The 16399-nt window shown below is 32.3% G+C and overlaps 2 protein-coding genes and 1 non-coding gene across 6 annotated transcripts; 2 read left to right on the plus strand and 1 right to left on the minus strand.

Moving 5' to 3' along the window:
• Nucleotides 1-587: 587 nt before the first annotated feature.
• On the plus strand, nt 588-1993 carry LOC102630109 (hypothetical protein). Its single transcript, XM_006470561.4, has 2 exons — nt 588-892; nt 1467-1993. Exons 1-2 carry the CDS (start codon nt 655-657, stop codon nt 1742-1744), a joined length of 516 nt encoding a protein of 171 aa, XP_006470624.1. The 5' UTR covers nt 588-654; the 3' UTR covers nt 1745-1993.
• A 2017-nt stretch (nt 1994-4010) lies between these two features.
• Nucleotides 4011-9493, plus strand: LOC102630407 (calcium-dependent protein kinase 8). 4 transcript variants are annotated; one of them, XM_025094911.2, is made up of 9 exons: nt 4011-4132; nt 5349-5880; nt 6632-6755; nt 6860-7003; nt 7253-7405; nt 7485-7600; nt 7681-7848; nt 8151-8381; nt 9021-9493. In XM_025094911.2, exons 2-9 carry the CDS (start codon nt 5368-5370, stop codon nt 9165-9167), a joined length of 1596 nt encoding a protein of 531 aa, XP_024950679.1. In that variant the 5' UTR covers nt 4011-4132; nt 5349-5367; the 3' UTR covers nt 9168-9493. The 4 variants fall into 4 exon arrangements, with proteins under 4 accessions (XP_024950679.1, XP_006470625.1, XP_052287636.1 ...); XM_006470562.4 differs by lacking the exon at nt 4011-4132 and adding an exon at nt 4633-4997 and having other exon boundaries at nt 5311-5880; XM_052431676.1 differs by lacking the exon at nt 4011-4132 and adding an exon at nt 4633-4997 and having other exon boundaries at nt 5321-5880.
• A 4101-nt stretch (nt 9494-13594) lies between these two features.
• Nucleotides 13595-13679, minus strand: TRNAM-CAU (transfer RNA methionine (anticodon CAU)). Its single transcript is given in 2 exon segments — nt 13595-13630; nt 13642-13679. It is a non-coding gene; the product is annotated as a tRNA-Met (tRNA).
• Nucleotides 13680-16399: the final 2720 nt, after the last annotated feature.

Raw genomic sequence — 16399 nt, forward strand, 5'->3', positions numbered from 1 at the left:
TTTAAAAAAAAATAATTAATTAACTCTTTTTTCTCTTTCTCTTCTTAATTTTATAAATTGTCATCAAATCATTTAGATATATTCTTTTAGCTCCAAGTAATTTGGATAATTGATTAAGAAAAACAAAACCCATCATTTAAAAATGAATATCAATAAATTTTTATTAGTCATGAAAGTTAATAAATATTAAGAAATTAATTTTCACCAAATACAAAAACTAATGAATATAAAAAAAATTCATAAATTTGAAAAATAGTGAAACTGAGTATTCAATTTGCATGGAGAATATGTAATTGTAAGGGAGCGAGTGAAAGCAATAAGTGAAATGTAATTTTAAAATTATAAATTTTTAATTTTTAATAATAAATTTATTTTTTTAAATAGTACAAAAAAAAATTAGTAGATTCAAATAGTGGAATTTTAATTATAAAGCCGCAACAGTATCTTTTTTCTATTTTTCACTTAATTTTCGACTTATTTAAATAATAAAAATTTAAATTGCTTTATCTGTAGGATTATCCCGATTGTGATGAGACCCCACTTCTGTGGTAAACTGACAAATATGTCCGTTTCAGGTATTATCGTTAAGCCATCGAAGGACTTGGAGAGGCAGAGATTTCTGTAGCCATTAAAATAACTTAAAAAAGCATTCAAATGCTTTCTTTGCAATCTCTCTCATTTCTTCACAACAAGCCAATCCTATCACTCGAAAGATTAAACCATTATGTTAACAATCCTTCACCTTCTGTTGTTGCTCGTGCAGTGGAGAATAATAATTCACAAAATAGCAAGTTCGAAATAGACCCAGAAGAGGCCAGGCAAGCCCTTCAAAGACTTGACCAGCAGCTCAAATCTCTCTCCAATAAGCAAATCAGCTCTCCAAAAATAAAGGGTACTTCTCTTTTTTTTTTTCTTTTTTTTTCCTGCAATTCTATTTTATACATATGCTTAATTTTCTGATTTATATATAGATATGGGTCCAATTGAAGTGTTCAACTTTACAATTCAAATTGCCTTCGAGCTTTTCCCATTTGTAGCAAAATTAAGTAATTCCCCTTAATCAGCAAATGAAATTCATGTTTGTTGATATGAAATGCAATACGTGGCTGAGCTTAATTATATGGAGTTTTGATAAGACAATATGTTGATATAGAAGAACCTTCAGCATGCATGTAAACTTGTTGGCACCCTCTAGCATTCTCATAATTAGGTCCTTTATTTGCAGTTTCTCTGCTGAGTTTGAATCTGCTTACTACAAATGTCTCAGAAGTTGAAATTATATATGTCAAAGTGACAGAAGATTAATTACAGGTTTTGATTTTAACATCACTTGTTCTGATAACCAATCAGTAGTGAACACAATCTGTCAAAAATCGAATTCATTTCAAGCTGCCAATTAGCAATTCTTTGGATGCTAATGCTAGCTGCAACTGACCTAACTTGTAACTCCTTTTGACTAATTGCAGCTGCGGATGTGAAGATCACAAGAGGTCCAGGTCCAGCAGAGCAAGAAACACTGGAAATTTCAGGATCCTTTCTAACAAACACCACGGTTGCTCTCCTTATCTTCACCATTTTGTACAATGTACTATTTTATACCGTCATAAAGCCATCCATAGATGGACCGGATGACATACCAGCATCAGCTCCAGATACTACAATGGCAACGAATAAATCTCCTGAGGCAGCTCTAGTTAAGGAGTTGTCGCCGCCTCCATTTTTGGAAGATTCCGTTCAACGCTGAACTGTTGTTTATTAGTAGATTATCAGTATACTAATTAAGCACTTCAAAAGGAAGCACTTGTCGCGTTGAGCTGTGCTTATTTTATATGGATGTTACCACAACGTATTATTAGTATCAGTGGTAATTAAGCACTTCCAAAGGAAGCACTTTGCACCTTGGGCTTGCTTATTTTGTAAGTGTCGCCACAGTGTATCATGTGTCAATATGAAAAATCTAGTTCTTCATGAATAATAACACGATGTATGAGTATGAGCTTAAATTTTGAGAACAATAGGAGATCAGCATATCATTATCAGCTCTATGTATTTTGATCATTTTTATCTAGATATCAAGGTTACATGCATCTTTCTAAACCATACATGTATCATTTAAGTCCTTATGTTCACAATTAGATTATTTTAGAGATTTATCCTTATCTAGATTTAATGTGCGGTGCAAAACAATTATTTGCACAAATTCAATCCGCGGCGCCGAACAATTATTTGTCCAAAAAACTAATAAAAGACAAAATTAATTTGCTCGGTGTATTGGCGTTGGCCATAATTCTGATATACTTTTAAGTAAGGATATTGTGTGTTCTATATTTTACTAATTATGTCTTTATCACGGCTTATCATATGTATATTTCACGTGGTTTATTAAATGCGACGATCCACTAGAGTTGGCCATAATTCTGATATACTTTTAAATAAGGATATTGTCCGTCCTATAGTTTATTAATTATGTCTTTATCACGGCTTATCATATATGTCCTTACTGTGGTTTATTAAATGTGACCTTATCGTTTAATTTTTAGCTCTAATTGTTGACATGTTTTGTTTTTTTATTAAAAAAATTGTATCTCAGGCCAATAATTAATAGCGACAAAATATTAAGTTAGAAATCATAATTTTTTCTATTAAGATGAAATATATCTTTACATAAAAATATATTTTTTAAAAAACCACAATATATAAATACTAAAAAATAAATATTACTCCGACTTTAAACAAAAAAAAACAAACAAAGCTCATCCATTATAAATCAAATGTTTATTAGAGCCGTTTCTGAATTGAGTCCAATCATAATGTAAATTAAATCTCTACATCTAATTAAGAAAGAAAGGGATGTCTGCTCTCAATCGCTCACAATTCCAACCCTATCTTGACATAAAATGAAAATATGCTGGTCCTCATTAATGATCCATCTGCTCCATTAATGCATGGTTGATTATCTGTACATTAATTATTACATCCAAATTTTGTGACAAATTAGATGTCATAAGAAGGAAGAAACACATGTCAAAGTCTCTCCCAATTTCTCAACCATTCTTCTAGAAAATATTTGACGAAGATGAGATTTTTCCTTCTAGATTTCGCAGAACCAGGTAGGCATCGACCAAGCAACTTGAATCATTCATTGTGATAGTGTTGTGTGAAAATTACTTTTAAATGGGTGCGAAATTTACTCTCTTCTTGTAAGAAATGTCTTCACCACAATTTTAATTTTCATTCTCTCCTATAAGTCCTTAAATAAGAATGAAGGATAAACTTAATTTTTTGGATAAATATTGAAGTTATTGGGCAATTAGTAAAACAAACCAAATATAATTATGAACCCTAATTATTTATCATGTATTATATTACGTCTAATGGTGGCCTTTCGTTTTTCTACCTAGTTTATTCTATCATCAAATATCAAATGTCAATATCTCAAAAGCGATGAACCTTTGTTGACTACTCTAATATTTTATGTGAAATTATTATAATAAATTTTTTTTTTTTGGAAAGGTGTTGGATCCAGATCTAATAATGAAATAATTGTCTAATCCAACTATAATTAAAACTCATTATACTCCATTAATTATTTCTTATGATTTTGTCTTTTGTACTTTTCCTCTTGGAGACTTTTTTAAAAGCTGATCACTCCATAGTTGTCTCGGTCCACAACCATTAATGATGAAATTATGGTTTCTTGTGACTGTTAAAATGGGAAAAAGTCAGTTACAAAATAAAAAATCATAAATAAATGCGTTATAATTTTTGGGGTGTAAATGGATTTATAGTGCAACAAAAATACAAAACAAACAAAAAATTAATAATTGAAACAAAAATAAATTGAAGAACAAATCTTTGTCAAAACTACACCACAGTTGTAAAATAAGGAGAGGCTGCTAAATTTGACTAAATTGTGATCCACCTAATGCCCTTGCTAGAGAGTTTGACTTCAAAACGAACAAGAAATGCTTGAGTTTAAATCAATCCAACATATGAAAAATATTGAGAAATATATATTTATACACACACACACACACACACACACATATATATAAATATAAATCATTGCATTTGCATCCAATTCTCATCTCATCTCCTCAAATTGCACATTTTAATTATGGTTTGGTGTAAGGTTAGCCTCCCTTCTTCTTCTTCTTCTATTTTGTTCACTATCATTTGTATAATTTTATTCTATAAAATGAAAATCATAAAACAAACTTATCCATTTACAAGGTTATAAATATTTTTTCAATAATTGAAATAATGAAAGTATCCCAATATTAGACTATTTTAAAGAATTAATAAAGAAATTCTATTCCAAGTTTTAATTTTTATATGTTCCATACATTTTATGTTCAATAATTTATTTTTAATACTTATTTGACGTATGTGACTCGGTAGTACGTTGTTTTTATGTATTTTATCCGCGGTAAGTGGAATCCAACATTATTCGACTATTACAAAAAAAGAACAAAAAAGTTTTTTAATTATCTTAATTATTAAAAAAATATAATTAACTCAAAAGAATTTAAAGAAAGAAGACGAGTTTTGAGTTTTTGGGGTTTTTGTTTTATTTGGTTTTGATTTAGAGTGTATAATATTGCTTGACGATTCTTTTGGGCATTTTGGAAAAACAAAAACAAAAAATAAAAAATAAAAAATAAAAAAAAAAGAAGAGAAAAGGAAGACAGAAGGGTTGTTCTTCTGTCTCCTTCCAACGTTGAATCCTAAGAAGAAGAAAAGAAAGAGCAAAAAATTAAATTTTGATTAATTAATTAAAGAAAGGCTGCAAAAAAGATCAAAACTTTGACTCTCTCTATTAAAAATCATCCCTTCCGTTCAGCATTGTATTTATCATTTTACATTCTTTTTTTTTTTTGCCCCCCCCCCCTCTCTCTCCCAAGTAAACGCTTCATTTCTTTGCCAGAAATTTGACTCATTAAGCTTTTCATTTTCATAAACCCATCTGGGTTCTCAAGAACTCTCACCAATCTCAGGTGGGTCATTATCTATTTGATTCGAAAATGTTTCTGGGTTTTTATTTTTATTTTTCTTCTGGTTTGTTTCTTTAGGTTTGATGATAAATTTAAGATGGTAGGTCGAGTTTGCTAGTAGCTTTTTGGATATTATAACCTTCCAAATTTTTAGGAAATTTCATGTAGGCTAACCCCTTTCAATCTTTTTTGGAAGTTCTTGATGTTTTTTAGCTCAAGTTTTAATTTTTAGCGTATTAGTCATGTGATTTCCCTGTAGTTTGTTGTGGAAGGAAGCTCAAGTTTTGACTTTTCTTTTTGTTGATCTTTGTTTTAGTCTTGTTTAGATTACTGTAAAGTTGGAGATTTTTTCAGGATTTGAGGCTTTAGATTCATGGGAAATTGTTGTGCGAGACCGGATTCTTCATCTGGGAAGAGAGCAAAGGGGAAAAAGGAAAAACCAAATCCGTTTTATGGTGACGAATATGTTGTAGCAAATGGATCTACAGTTGTTCACAGGCTATGTGTCCTTAAGGAACCCTCAGGTCAGGACATCTCCATTGATTATGATCTGGGTCGCGAGCTTGGACGCGGAGAGTTTGGGGTTACGTATTTGTGTACTGATGTGAACAATGGCGAAAAGTTTGCTTGCAAGTCTATTTCGAAGAAGAAACTTAGGACTGCTGTGGATATAGAGGATGTGAGGAGGGAGGTTCAGATAATGAAGCATTTACCTAAGCATCCGAATATTGTGTCATTGAAGGACACTTATGAGGATGATAGTGCTGTGCACATTGTGATGGAGTTATGTGAGGGAGGAGAGTTGTTTGATAGGATCGTCGCCAGAGGGCATTACACTGAGCGAGCTGCTGCTGCAGTTATGAAGACCATTGTTGAAGTTGTTCAGGTTCGTTTCTGGTCTTTTCTGTGTTTTGTGTTTGGTATTGCTGCGAAATTTTGATGTTTATGGCCTTAAATTGAATTGACAGTGCATGGCATTCAATTTATTTTTACCAGTTTGTAGTTAAATTGGTTTAGGTATGATAGTTAGTGACACAGGCTTTGGACAAATGTTAAAATCAAAACCTGTTCAGAGTTGGGATGTTTTCCTTTTTCTCCCCATAAGCTTCTACTTTTTGGATTTTTCCTCAGGTATGCTATTTCTGAGTGTTTTTATTTGGAGAGATGGATGATATTCTCTCTAAAATTTTCAATTTAAGTTCCCTTATCAAATGGACATCAGGAAAGTTTCACTTAGTTTATTTATTCAATGATTTTTTTTTTTGCTCTCTTTCTTTTTCTGGTACTGAGCTTGCCAGTGTTTTTTTTAAGCTGTTTAATTTATTCTTATTTCATTCAGTCTCAGATGTTAGTGACTTAAAATTTCTTATGATCTGTGCGGATCCACAAGAATTTGTTTGTTTATTCTGAAATTGGTTACTTCTTAGGGCTTAAATGTTTTATCTCCGTGCATCTTATCATTTGCTGAGCCGCCTATGACAATTCTCTCTCTCATCGCTTCTTTGTATATGTATTTTTTGATCAACTTGTGGACTCAGTTTCTCGTGTTAATTCTATGATTTTCAGAAGTTATGCTTATGCTTTTAGTGACCTCATTCTTCTAACCTGCATTTCCTTGTATGATTTTTCCACTGTAGGTGTGTCACGAGCAAGGAGTCATGCATCGTGATCTCAAGCCAGAAAATTTTCTATTTGCTAATAAGAAGGAAAGTTCTCCCTTAAAGGCAATTGATTTTGGGTTGTCGGTCTTCTTTAGGCCTGGTAATGTGCTATATAATTAGCACTTCCCTGCCTGCTATTTATTCCTTTTACCTTCATTCCTTTATCTTATACTGTTCTTACCTGAAGGTTTCTCTTTTCTACAGGGGAGCAATTCAACGAGATAGTTGGAAGTCCATATTACATGGCGCCAGAGGTTTTAAAGCGCAATTATGGACCAGAAGTTGATGTCTGGAGTGCTGGAGTTATCCTGTATATTTTGCTTTGTGGTGTCCCACCTTTCTGGGCAGGTCAATATCTTTATTTATACATTTGAGTTCAATTGGGGTTAGGCTTTCTTTCTATTATTATAATTACTTTTTCATTTTACATTTGTTAGGGTTGTCAACGAGTGCTTTGAGAGTTGGAAGAATAGTCTGAGTACCTTTTAAGCATCTCACTTTACTGTTGCTGGTGGTTAACACATATATTTTTAAGCATATATCTCATGTTTTGAATTTGCACTGAATTTATATAAAATCTTTATGTTTTCAATACAGAAACTGAACAAGGGGTAGCACAGGCAATTATTCGCTCAGTGATTGATTTTAAGAGGGACCCCTGGCCCAAAGTTTCTGAAAATGCAAAGGACCTTGTGAAGAAGATGCTTAATCCTGACCCAAAGCAGAGGCTTACCGCTGAGGAAGTACTAGGTAATGTTCAATAATGTTAATTTAATGGGTTATACACATTGAAGTTTAATCAAGTAACAGTTCGTCCTCGTGCATGCAGAGCATCCTTGGTTACAAAATGCCAAAAAGGCTCCAAATGTTTCACTGGGTGAGACCGTGAAAGCAAGGCTTAAACAGTTTTCTGTAATGAACAAGCTTAAAAAAAGAGCTCTACAAGTAATAATTTTGATTCCTTTACATTATTTGCTGCTTTTCTGTAAGTGAGATGGAAGCTTACTGGAAATTTATATCTGCAGGTTGTGGCTGAGTTTTTGTCTGTGGAGGAAGTGGCTGGCTTAAAGGAGGCATTTGAGATGATGGACACTAACAAGAGAGGCAAGATAAACCTTGAGGAGCTAAGGCTTGGGTTGCTAAAAGGTGGCCAAAATATTCCTGAGGCAGATCTTCAAATCCTCATGGAAGCTGTAAGCATTATATGTTTGTTATCTTACTTTTTGGTTTGCTAAGCTAGTATCGACTAACAGGTTGCTCATTCTATACTGGAAATATTCAAGAATATTAAAAATTTTATGGGAAACATTGACAATTAACAATTTTCTTTAAACAAAGGAAAAATGGAGAAAAGATATGTAGTTGGTAAAGGAGACAAGTGTATGAATGATCAGGGGTAAACAGGTTTCTGTGTTTGAAGAATGTTGCATTAAATTTTGGAATCTGACTTTTTTTAACTGTTTCAAGTGAATGACTGAAACCTTGAATTTTACAGGCCGATGTTGATGGTGACGGAAGTTTGAATTATGGAGAGTTTGTCGCAGTTTCTGTTCACCTTAAAAAGATGGCCAATGATGAACATCTGCATAAAGCTTTTTCATTCTTTGATCGAAATCGGAGTGGTTTCATAGAGATTGAAGAGCTGAGAAATGCCTTAAATGATGAAGTTGACACCAGTGGTGAAGATGTTATCAATGCCATTATGCATGATGTTGATACGGACAAGGTTAGTGTCCAGTATATAAATTCAAAAGTTCATGTCAGTGAAAGTGTCTTAACCCGACTGAGTAAATTATCAAATTGACAATATTTTTGCTCAATGTCCACACCAAGAACTATACTTTTTGGCCAATTAAGACCTAAAATTGGTTGAAGCTCATCTCTCAATACCTTAATTGAAGTACTCTATTTCTCTTTTTTTTTTCCCCAAGCGTCAGACTCGCTTGGTAACATTTTCTATCTATTAGTTGGCATCTTGTGCAGATGACTATATATTTCTTATGGATCACATAACACCTTAGAGGAGCATGTCCTCAAGCTGCTGGCTTTCTTCATTTCTTTTCTAATTACATATATTGTTTTTCAAGTCATGATAAACCTCCTTTCTATTCATTATTCATTTTTTATTTTTTATTTTTTCATTTTTCTGTCTCTTGGGTACTTGTCCATTCCCTTACTACTTGGTTTTAAAACTAAGACCTAGACTTCACCTCATTGGTCTTGGCCATCAATCCCAATCGATGTTATATTTTACACTAAAACATTAAGTCCTCTGATTAAATACTGAGTCTGTAGCACATCCCCTATAAACTTACATATAATTGCTACGGCAGAAATTCATTATAGATTCGCTTATGGCTGGCAGGATGGTCGCATAAGTTACGAGGAGTTTGCCGTGATGATGAAGGCAGGTACTGATTGGAGAAAGGCGTCAAGGCAATATTCACGGGAAAGATTCAACAGTATAAGCTTGAAGTTAATGAGGGAGGAGGGTTTACAGTTAGCCAACTGAGGGTAAAAGAACTGAAAGTTATCCGACGGGCTAGCATATCGAGAAATTCACTTCTAAGAAAAAGTAAAATTGTTTTATTTTTGTTAAGTTTACACAAGATTATTGTTATTTTATTTATTCTCTGATTTATGTCTTTGCATAGGTAGGATTAGGGTGGAGTGATCTTATTAGTATCTTAATTGGCTGTGTTTAGAATTTGTCTATTATCTGCAGAAGGAAAAAAAGAGTTCCTAAGAGAGTTCCAAAGGTTGTTATTGTGGACCACTTTTGTGGTTGTACATATGCAATTTGTCCTCTTTCATTAGAATAAACATTGGTTTGTCTAATTGCCATTATTCAATTGACTGAAATACCTTAACTGCTACTCGTGTTTAATTTGTTTCTTGTAACAGGCAATTGTTTTATGAAGTAGGTGGTTGTGCTATTATTATGGTTTCCAGATTCTCAAACGCAGGGTTCAAATTATTCCATTTTTATTTTGATGTAGTTGCACTTTTAATAATAATGGGATTGAAATATAGGGTAAAGTATCCTAACAATTTGTTTAACCTATTTTTTTTCCAATTTTTTTTGCTATATTTGCCAAATTATGTCTTAACTTGAGATTCCTGTTACAAAATTTAGAAAATGTAATTTGCAATTTGAAATATAATATTAATTTGACACGCTTTGAGTGCATTTTTTTTTTCACTTTTCGTTCATTGCAATCATATTTTGGCCAAAAAATTTTAACAAAGAAAAAGGACAACTAGGTCATTTGACTTAATAATAACCGACTTATTTAATTTTAAATATTTTAAAAATTTTTTGTTATTGTTTACTTGTCTTTTAGTAAAACTTTTTAGTAAAACTTTTGAGGCTTAAATAAGTCATTTTATTTCTATTAGTAAAAATATAAAACTTGAGTTTATGGGAGTAGAGGTTAAAATTAAATTATTTAAAACACCTCCTTATTTATTTCATAATATTGTAACGTTCCTTTTATATCATAACTTTAAAAATGTCTATTAAAGTAAATTTATAATTGTTAATAAAAACTCTCATCGACAACAAATTAACTATTTTTTTTTTGTAAAAGATTTATTTGTAAAAATTCTACTAATAAAAGTTTTATTGGAAAAAGTTCTATTTAAAAAATATACCAAATGAAGTCTTATATAATATAATATAAATGTCTATCTAGCATCATTGAAGAATAAATATGGAAAAGAAAAAAAAAATCCCATCTAGCATAGAAGCATTACAGGAATTTACATGTGGTGAGTATTTTCAAATCCGTTGTGAATCTGATTGAGACACACTTAACCAATGAATAATTGTCAAGTCACAAACAAATGAACAATAGTGTAAGCAAATTCTCCTTGAAAAAGGAGGCAGCCATGCAGTGTCGGGTTCCAAAATTCCTCTTTTTCTTGAGTCATAATATCATAGAGGAATAAAATTACCATAAACTACTTCAAAAATTGATCATTTCTTTCAAAGTCCAGCTGACTTCTATAACAGGATCTACAAAAAGGTCTAACTAACAGTAAAATGTTCGGTCCAATTCCAACATTTTTGTTTCATCGTGTCTTCCAGTAATGACAAACTTACTACAATGAGAGTGTATCATCACTAAGGATAAAAAAAATTTCGCTACTAAACAAAAAGAAAATTTTTACTATAAGGGAAGGCTTGTATTTTTATCTCTTATAAACATTATACTTACTGTTATACATACATCACATAGGGATGGTAATGGGGAGGGGACCAATCTCCCCGTACCCATCCCCGATATTTTACGTATGTATCCGTTCCCTCTTCGTCTCCGTCAGAATTACTTGAGAGAATCTTCATCCCCTCCCTGAATAATAACAGAGGATCCCCAAGGGTCCCCGATCCCCGAATAACTAATACATTTTTTTATTTTCGATTTTGAGTTAATCATATTAAAATAAAAAATTCAAATAAAAGTAAAGTTTGAAATATATCTTACATTAATATCCATTACAAAAGTCACATACATTAAATTAGTAAGTAACGCAACATGTAAGGGATACAAACTTCTTTTACAAATTATCGTGAATAAATTAATAGTCTAATGCAAAATTGTTACAAATAAAATCGAATTTAGATTCAAAATTAACTTTTTCAATGGTGGCGTGGCACTTTATAAATGTGGACTATTCCCTTTACAGCACAATAGTTAAGTCGGAGCAAATCAAGAGCAAATATTATATTATATTATATTATATTAAATTAGATATTAAAATTGTGATTCGCTATGGGCAATTATAACATCTAAAAATAAATAAATAAAATAGATTTAAGTTTAAAACATTTAATGAATATTAAAATTAAAACAAAATTTTTGGGCTAATAAAATTTACCCGGTTTTTTTAATATCCTAAATAAAAATTTAGGACTTTAATTAGTTAATTAGGCCTAAAAGTTTAATAATATAAATATATTGATATTTGTTATTTTTACCAATATTTATAATTTTATAATTCAAATTTTATTATTTATTTACTAGTAATTTTAAAAAATAAAAATAAAATTAAAAATTAAAATGGGGAAATGAGTAGGGGATGGGGATTCCACCTCATCCCCGTCCCCTCCCCGAATAAGAAATTGAGTATGAAATTATCCTCATATCCTTCCCGAATGGGGAAAATCCCTGAGAATACCCGTCCCCGTAGGGATTTTTGCCATCCCTAACATCACACCATTATTTAAGAGAGTGAAGCAGTTGAAGTCATTGTTATGCACCCCAAGCTCCCACCTACTTGTTTCATTTGAAATATTTCATATGAATATAATGCTTCATCACCCATGTCAAATGAAAGTATGACTGTGTGCTCTATCAGTCTTTGCTTTGCCAACCAATAACAAACAAACTTATAACATAATTCAATATATTCCATGCCATTGATCAAATCTCTCCAACAATTTGTACCCAAGTTGTAGTATACCACCAGATGTGAGGAATTACAAACCTTTTCACTTTGCTCATCAGCCAACTTCAATGTAATAAACTTGTAATCATCATTATTTGATGGATCTAATCCCAAATCCAGCGTACCCACCAGAGTAAACCTTTGTGCCATGATGGGACAACCCCATATTCTCTGGTAGCCGCGTTCCACAATGTTAATTTAAGTACGCAAAAGAGTGCCATCGAAATGGCCATGCATCATTAAGAATGGCACTTCAAGAAGATAGTTGCTTTCCATTGATAAGTCTGATGAGGTTTCATCAGAGAACAAAGAATTAAAATGAGTTTCTGGTGTTCTAGTGATTTCATTTTAATGAACAATATTTCGGTCAATACATCTTCATGCCGATCTGTGGGCGCCATCTATTTTAGGTAGCAAGACTTTTTATGTGAGAACAAGAGGTATGGCATTCGAACCCGCTCGCATGGGGTAGGGTGTGGACGGGATTGGGTTCATCCAAATCTCCATTAATTCCAGCCATTATTTATCTCTATCCATTGGCTGGTTTCTATATCATCTTCAACAAAGCATGACACATTCAGGACTCAATGTTCAATGACTATGAGATTAATGAGGGCACCTTTATTTTGTTTAATTGAAAATGTTACTAATGGACAAAAAATATAATATTTAATGTTCTGAAATCTATATTTTTTTTATATTTTAGTGACATCTTCGGATATCTCAATATCTGTTGAGGATGCTTAAGCTCTCTTGAATATCTCATTGTATTTGGAAAAAAAAAATTGGTATTTATTGATTTTCACATTAATAAAAGCGTAAAATTGATATTTTACAAATATAATTAATTAAAATGTAGTAAAATGTAAGCTAGTATAAAAATATAATAGGCATCAACACTTCTTGTAATCGTTTATTATTTTATTTTACTAAATTCATAAAATAGTAAAATGATAATAAGTCTAAATATTATACTAAAAAATAATGACACCAATACGCCGATTTTATTTTTGTTTTATTGATACATTTTTCTCCCAGTGTTTAGTTATGCCTTTTCGTTGTTGGTGTGCGTTGAATCATTTCAGATTGTAACTAGGGATGGTAATTCAGGATCCCATCCCAATTGAGACGGGATTAAGACATATTTTTGTCCCATAAAAAAATTTAGGACGGGATTGAGACATTTTTTTATCCCAATTACATATGCGGGACGGGAGTGGGATTGACAAATTCCGTCTCATCCCGTCTCATTACCAATTAATAATGAAAATTTTTCCAATTGGGATGGGATCCCGCAGGATCCCATTTCTTTTGGGACGGGATTGAGACATATTTTTGTTCCAAAAAAGATATAGGGACGAGATTAAGACATTTTTTCATCCCATTTGCATATACGGGATGAGACTGAGATTGGTAAATTCCATCTCATCCCGTCCCATTGCCAACCCTAATTGTAACAACGTGCGTTAATGAGGGGGGAAAAAACACTGGGGTGAGAGAGGCTCGAACTCTCGACCTCAGGATTACTCTAAAGCTATGAGACCTACGCGCTAGCCAACTGCGCCACCACCCCGACTGTTGAAGAGCGAGCGACATTTAAAATACTTATATATTGGAGCATAGTGATGCGCGCCCCTTCACAGTCTTCTCCCATATTGCACATTTGCACTCATAATAAATCACCATAAAATGTGAGGGAGCAAAATGTATTTATCCAGATAGTAGAGATAATAAATATATCTTTTTCAATATGGGAGTAAAAAGTCTTGCCTCTGGTTAGCACGCAGTTTTTTAAGTTTTACTTGATAACTTATGCGTTGTACTATGGGTGCGTGAATAAATTTAATTAACTTTAGTTTGAAATATTTGTAGGGTGTAATAAATTAAAAAGAAAATTATATATATTTTTTAATTTTGAATATTTTCTATTAAATTACAAGAGATCAACCAATAAAAGTTAGTGTTAAAATTTGAAGTAAAAATTTCACAACCTTGTAATATCTGCGGTGATATCTTAGTATTCAATATATAAATTAATCCATTAGTTGTTTAGTAACTACTCACACCCTAATTATAAATTAGAGATTTGAATTAGGGGTTGATTTCTCCATTATTTAAGAAATGTGAATTAAGGATAGATTTCTTCTCATCAAGCACTTCTAAGATAGATTTCTAAACTAATATTTGTAACATAAGATGCCATATTAGTGAGTATTATAGTTAAGTTAGAAAATTTTCAATCCATGATTTTAAAATAAGGAAAAGTTCAAGAAAGTTTTAAAACTCTGCGGTTTTAAAGTGTAATTTCATAATACTTTAAAATCATGCAGTTTTAAAATTTTTTCGTATTTTCTCGTACTTTAAAATTTCAGACCAGAAAACTACTATTAGTTAAATATCTAAAGTGAGTAAGTATAGTGTCACTCTTTATAACCCCCTAACTATATTTTAAGTATGTGTATCAATCCTATAATAATATGTATACGTATTTGGTAGTCAGAGAAACACTCACGTACTAAATTCTCTCAATCTAACTTTTCTTGTCTACCAATGGGCATTTGGTCTAGTGGGAGAGTCCTTGCACTTACAATGTTGAGTGCAAGGGTTCGAGTTTCCATAAAAATATTTATGAGGCTTATTTACAATCCTCTCTCAATTATCAAATAATTGAGTGGAGCCAGTCTATTCCTCACGAAATGTGAGTGGAGTGGACAGTTCTCGAATATTTGAGAGGGTTTAAAGAATTTGGGCAGCACTTCAGAGCAGTACATGCCACGAAGAAGGTCTCAATTATAAAATCTGTTTATAAATATTAATTGTAATACCTACAATTTTGTATATCCGTATTCCAAAAAAAAAAAAAAACTCTTCCGGTCTCTCTAAATTCTTCTCTCTTCATAACTTAACGGGAGCCATACCGAACATGTGCACACTTTTTCATTCAATGATCACTTTTCCAAAACTGGAAGTCAAAAGTAGAGGGGGAACCATTACTTGTTATTTTCTCTTTCAAAATGACTGTCAAGTGTCAACTCACAACCATCAACTCAGTGCTATCAGCTCATAAAGCAGCTAATTATTTTGTTCGCGTTTCATTATTCGCGTTTCATTATTCGCTTGATCTTTGAGGTAATGATGATAGCTTGCTGAGTTTTTAAGACCATTAAACCTACATAATGGTGGTTTGCTCTGTCTCTCTATTATCTTTTTGGTCCTTCGTTTTCTCAAGATTTCTACGGCGCAACTCACATTTGATTTATACCAGATTCCAAGATGAATTTTTCAACTCAATACTTGGGCCTGTCAGTCATGGCTGTGAGGTGTTTTCTAAATGCTAGTTTTGATCTCATGTCTTTGTTTACTGATCATAAGATTTGGTAGTTTAAAGAAAAGAACACAAGGAGGTAGCTAGAAACATGAAGGGCTCAAAATTGCTCAGCAGGGAAGAGATCAACGAGGTGATTAGTTTGATTTTCAGTTCACGTAGCATCAAAGACAATGTGGGCCATGTGGCAGACCTGACTCTAGGCGTTGAACAGGTCAAGGTACGGAGAACCGAAGGAATCATTGATCAAAAGTCCCGAGGCGATGATGCAACAAAGCAAGCTTCAGTTTAGACACTGAGTTTAATTTTTTTTTTCTCATCAATCTCTTGACGGACGAGAAGTAGAACTTAACTATAATGATAATATGCTAAATGAATCCCTTAGATGAGTAGAATGACACAAGGGGGCAGCTAAAACTCATCAAGTCTATATAATTTTGTACACATAATAGTAACCCTTTTAATTTTGTGTTATGACTCCTCTTTTGTTTAAAATGCAACAGTTAAAAGTGTAGTTGGCTTCCATTTCTTATTGTCATTTCCATTATCACGCTGGCAATTGGTTGCATTCCGATGGTAATGCTAATGTATATAATTATGCGTAATTCTTTGGTTTTTTTTCAATTCATTGTCCTAGCTTTGTACGTATGCTGACAAAGGGTCAATGATCTAGACATATATATTGACCCAAATTTGAAAAAAAAGAAGAAGAAGAAGAAGAAGAAGAAGAAGAGAGAGATGGAGACTTTTTAAACAGCTCTTCTATCCCAAAGTCATATGAGTTTGAGTAATAATAAACAAAGACGAGGCTCTCATCTCTATATCCCCGTATCACTTAATTTATGAATTAAAATTATGATTAAAAATATATGACAATTATAAATAAAAGAAGCAACATTGCTATGGTGTAAATATTGGGATTTTACTTAACTATAGCTCTGTTCTTTTTCTAATTTCCTATTGTTGAG

The sequence above is a fragment of the Citrus sinensis genome, chromosome 2 (assembly GCF_022201045.2).
Source record: "Citrus sinensis cultivar Valencia sweet orange chromosome 2, DVS_A1.0, whole genome shotgun sequence".
Classification (NCBI taxonomy): Eukaryota; Viridiplantae; Streptophyta; class Magnoliopsida; order Sapindales; family Rutaceae; genus Citrus; species Citrus sinensis.

Coding starts and splice junctions, on each gene's coding strand:
- LOC102630109 (XM_006470561.4), top strand. CDS start 655: ATGCTTTCTTTGCAATCTCTCTCATTTCTTCACAACAAGCCAATCCTA. Junction 893..1,466: donor CAGCTCTCCAAAAATAAAGG/GTACTTCTCTTT, acceptor GACTAATTGCAG/CTGCGGATGTGAAGATCACA.
- LOC102630407 (XM_025094911.2), top strand. CDS start 5,368: ATGGGAAATTGTTGTGCGAGACCGGATTCTTCATCTGGGAAGAGAGCA. Junction 7,849..8,150: donor TTCAAATCCTCATGGAAGCT/GTAAGCATTATA, acceptor TGAATTTTACAG/GCCGATGTTGATGGTGACGG. Junction 8,382..9,020: donor ATGATGTTGATACGGACAAG/GTTAGTGTCCAG, acceptor TATGGCTGGCAG/GATGGTCGCATAAGTTACGA.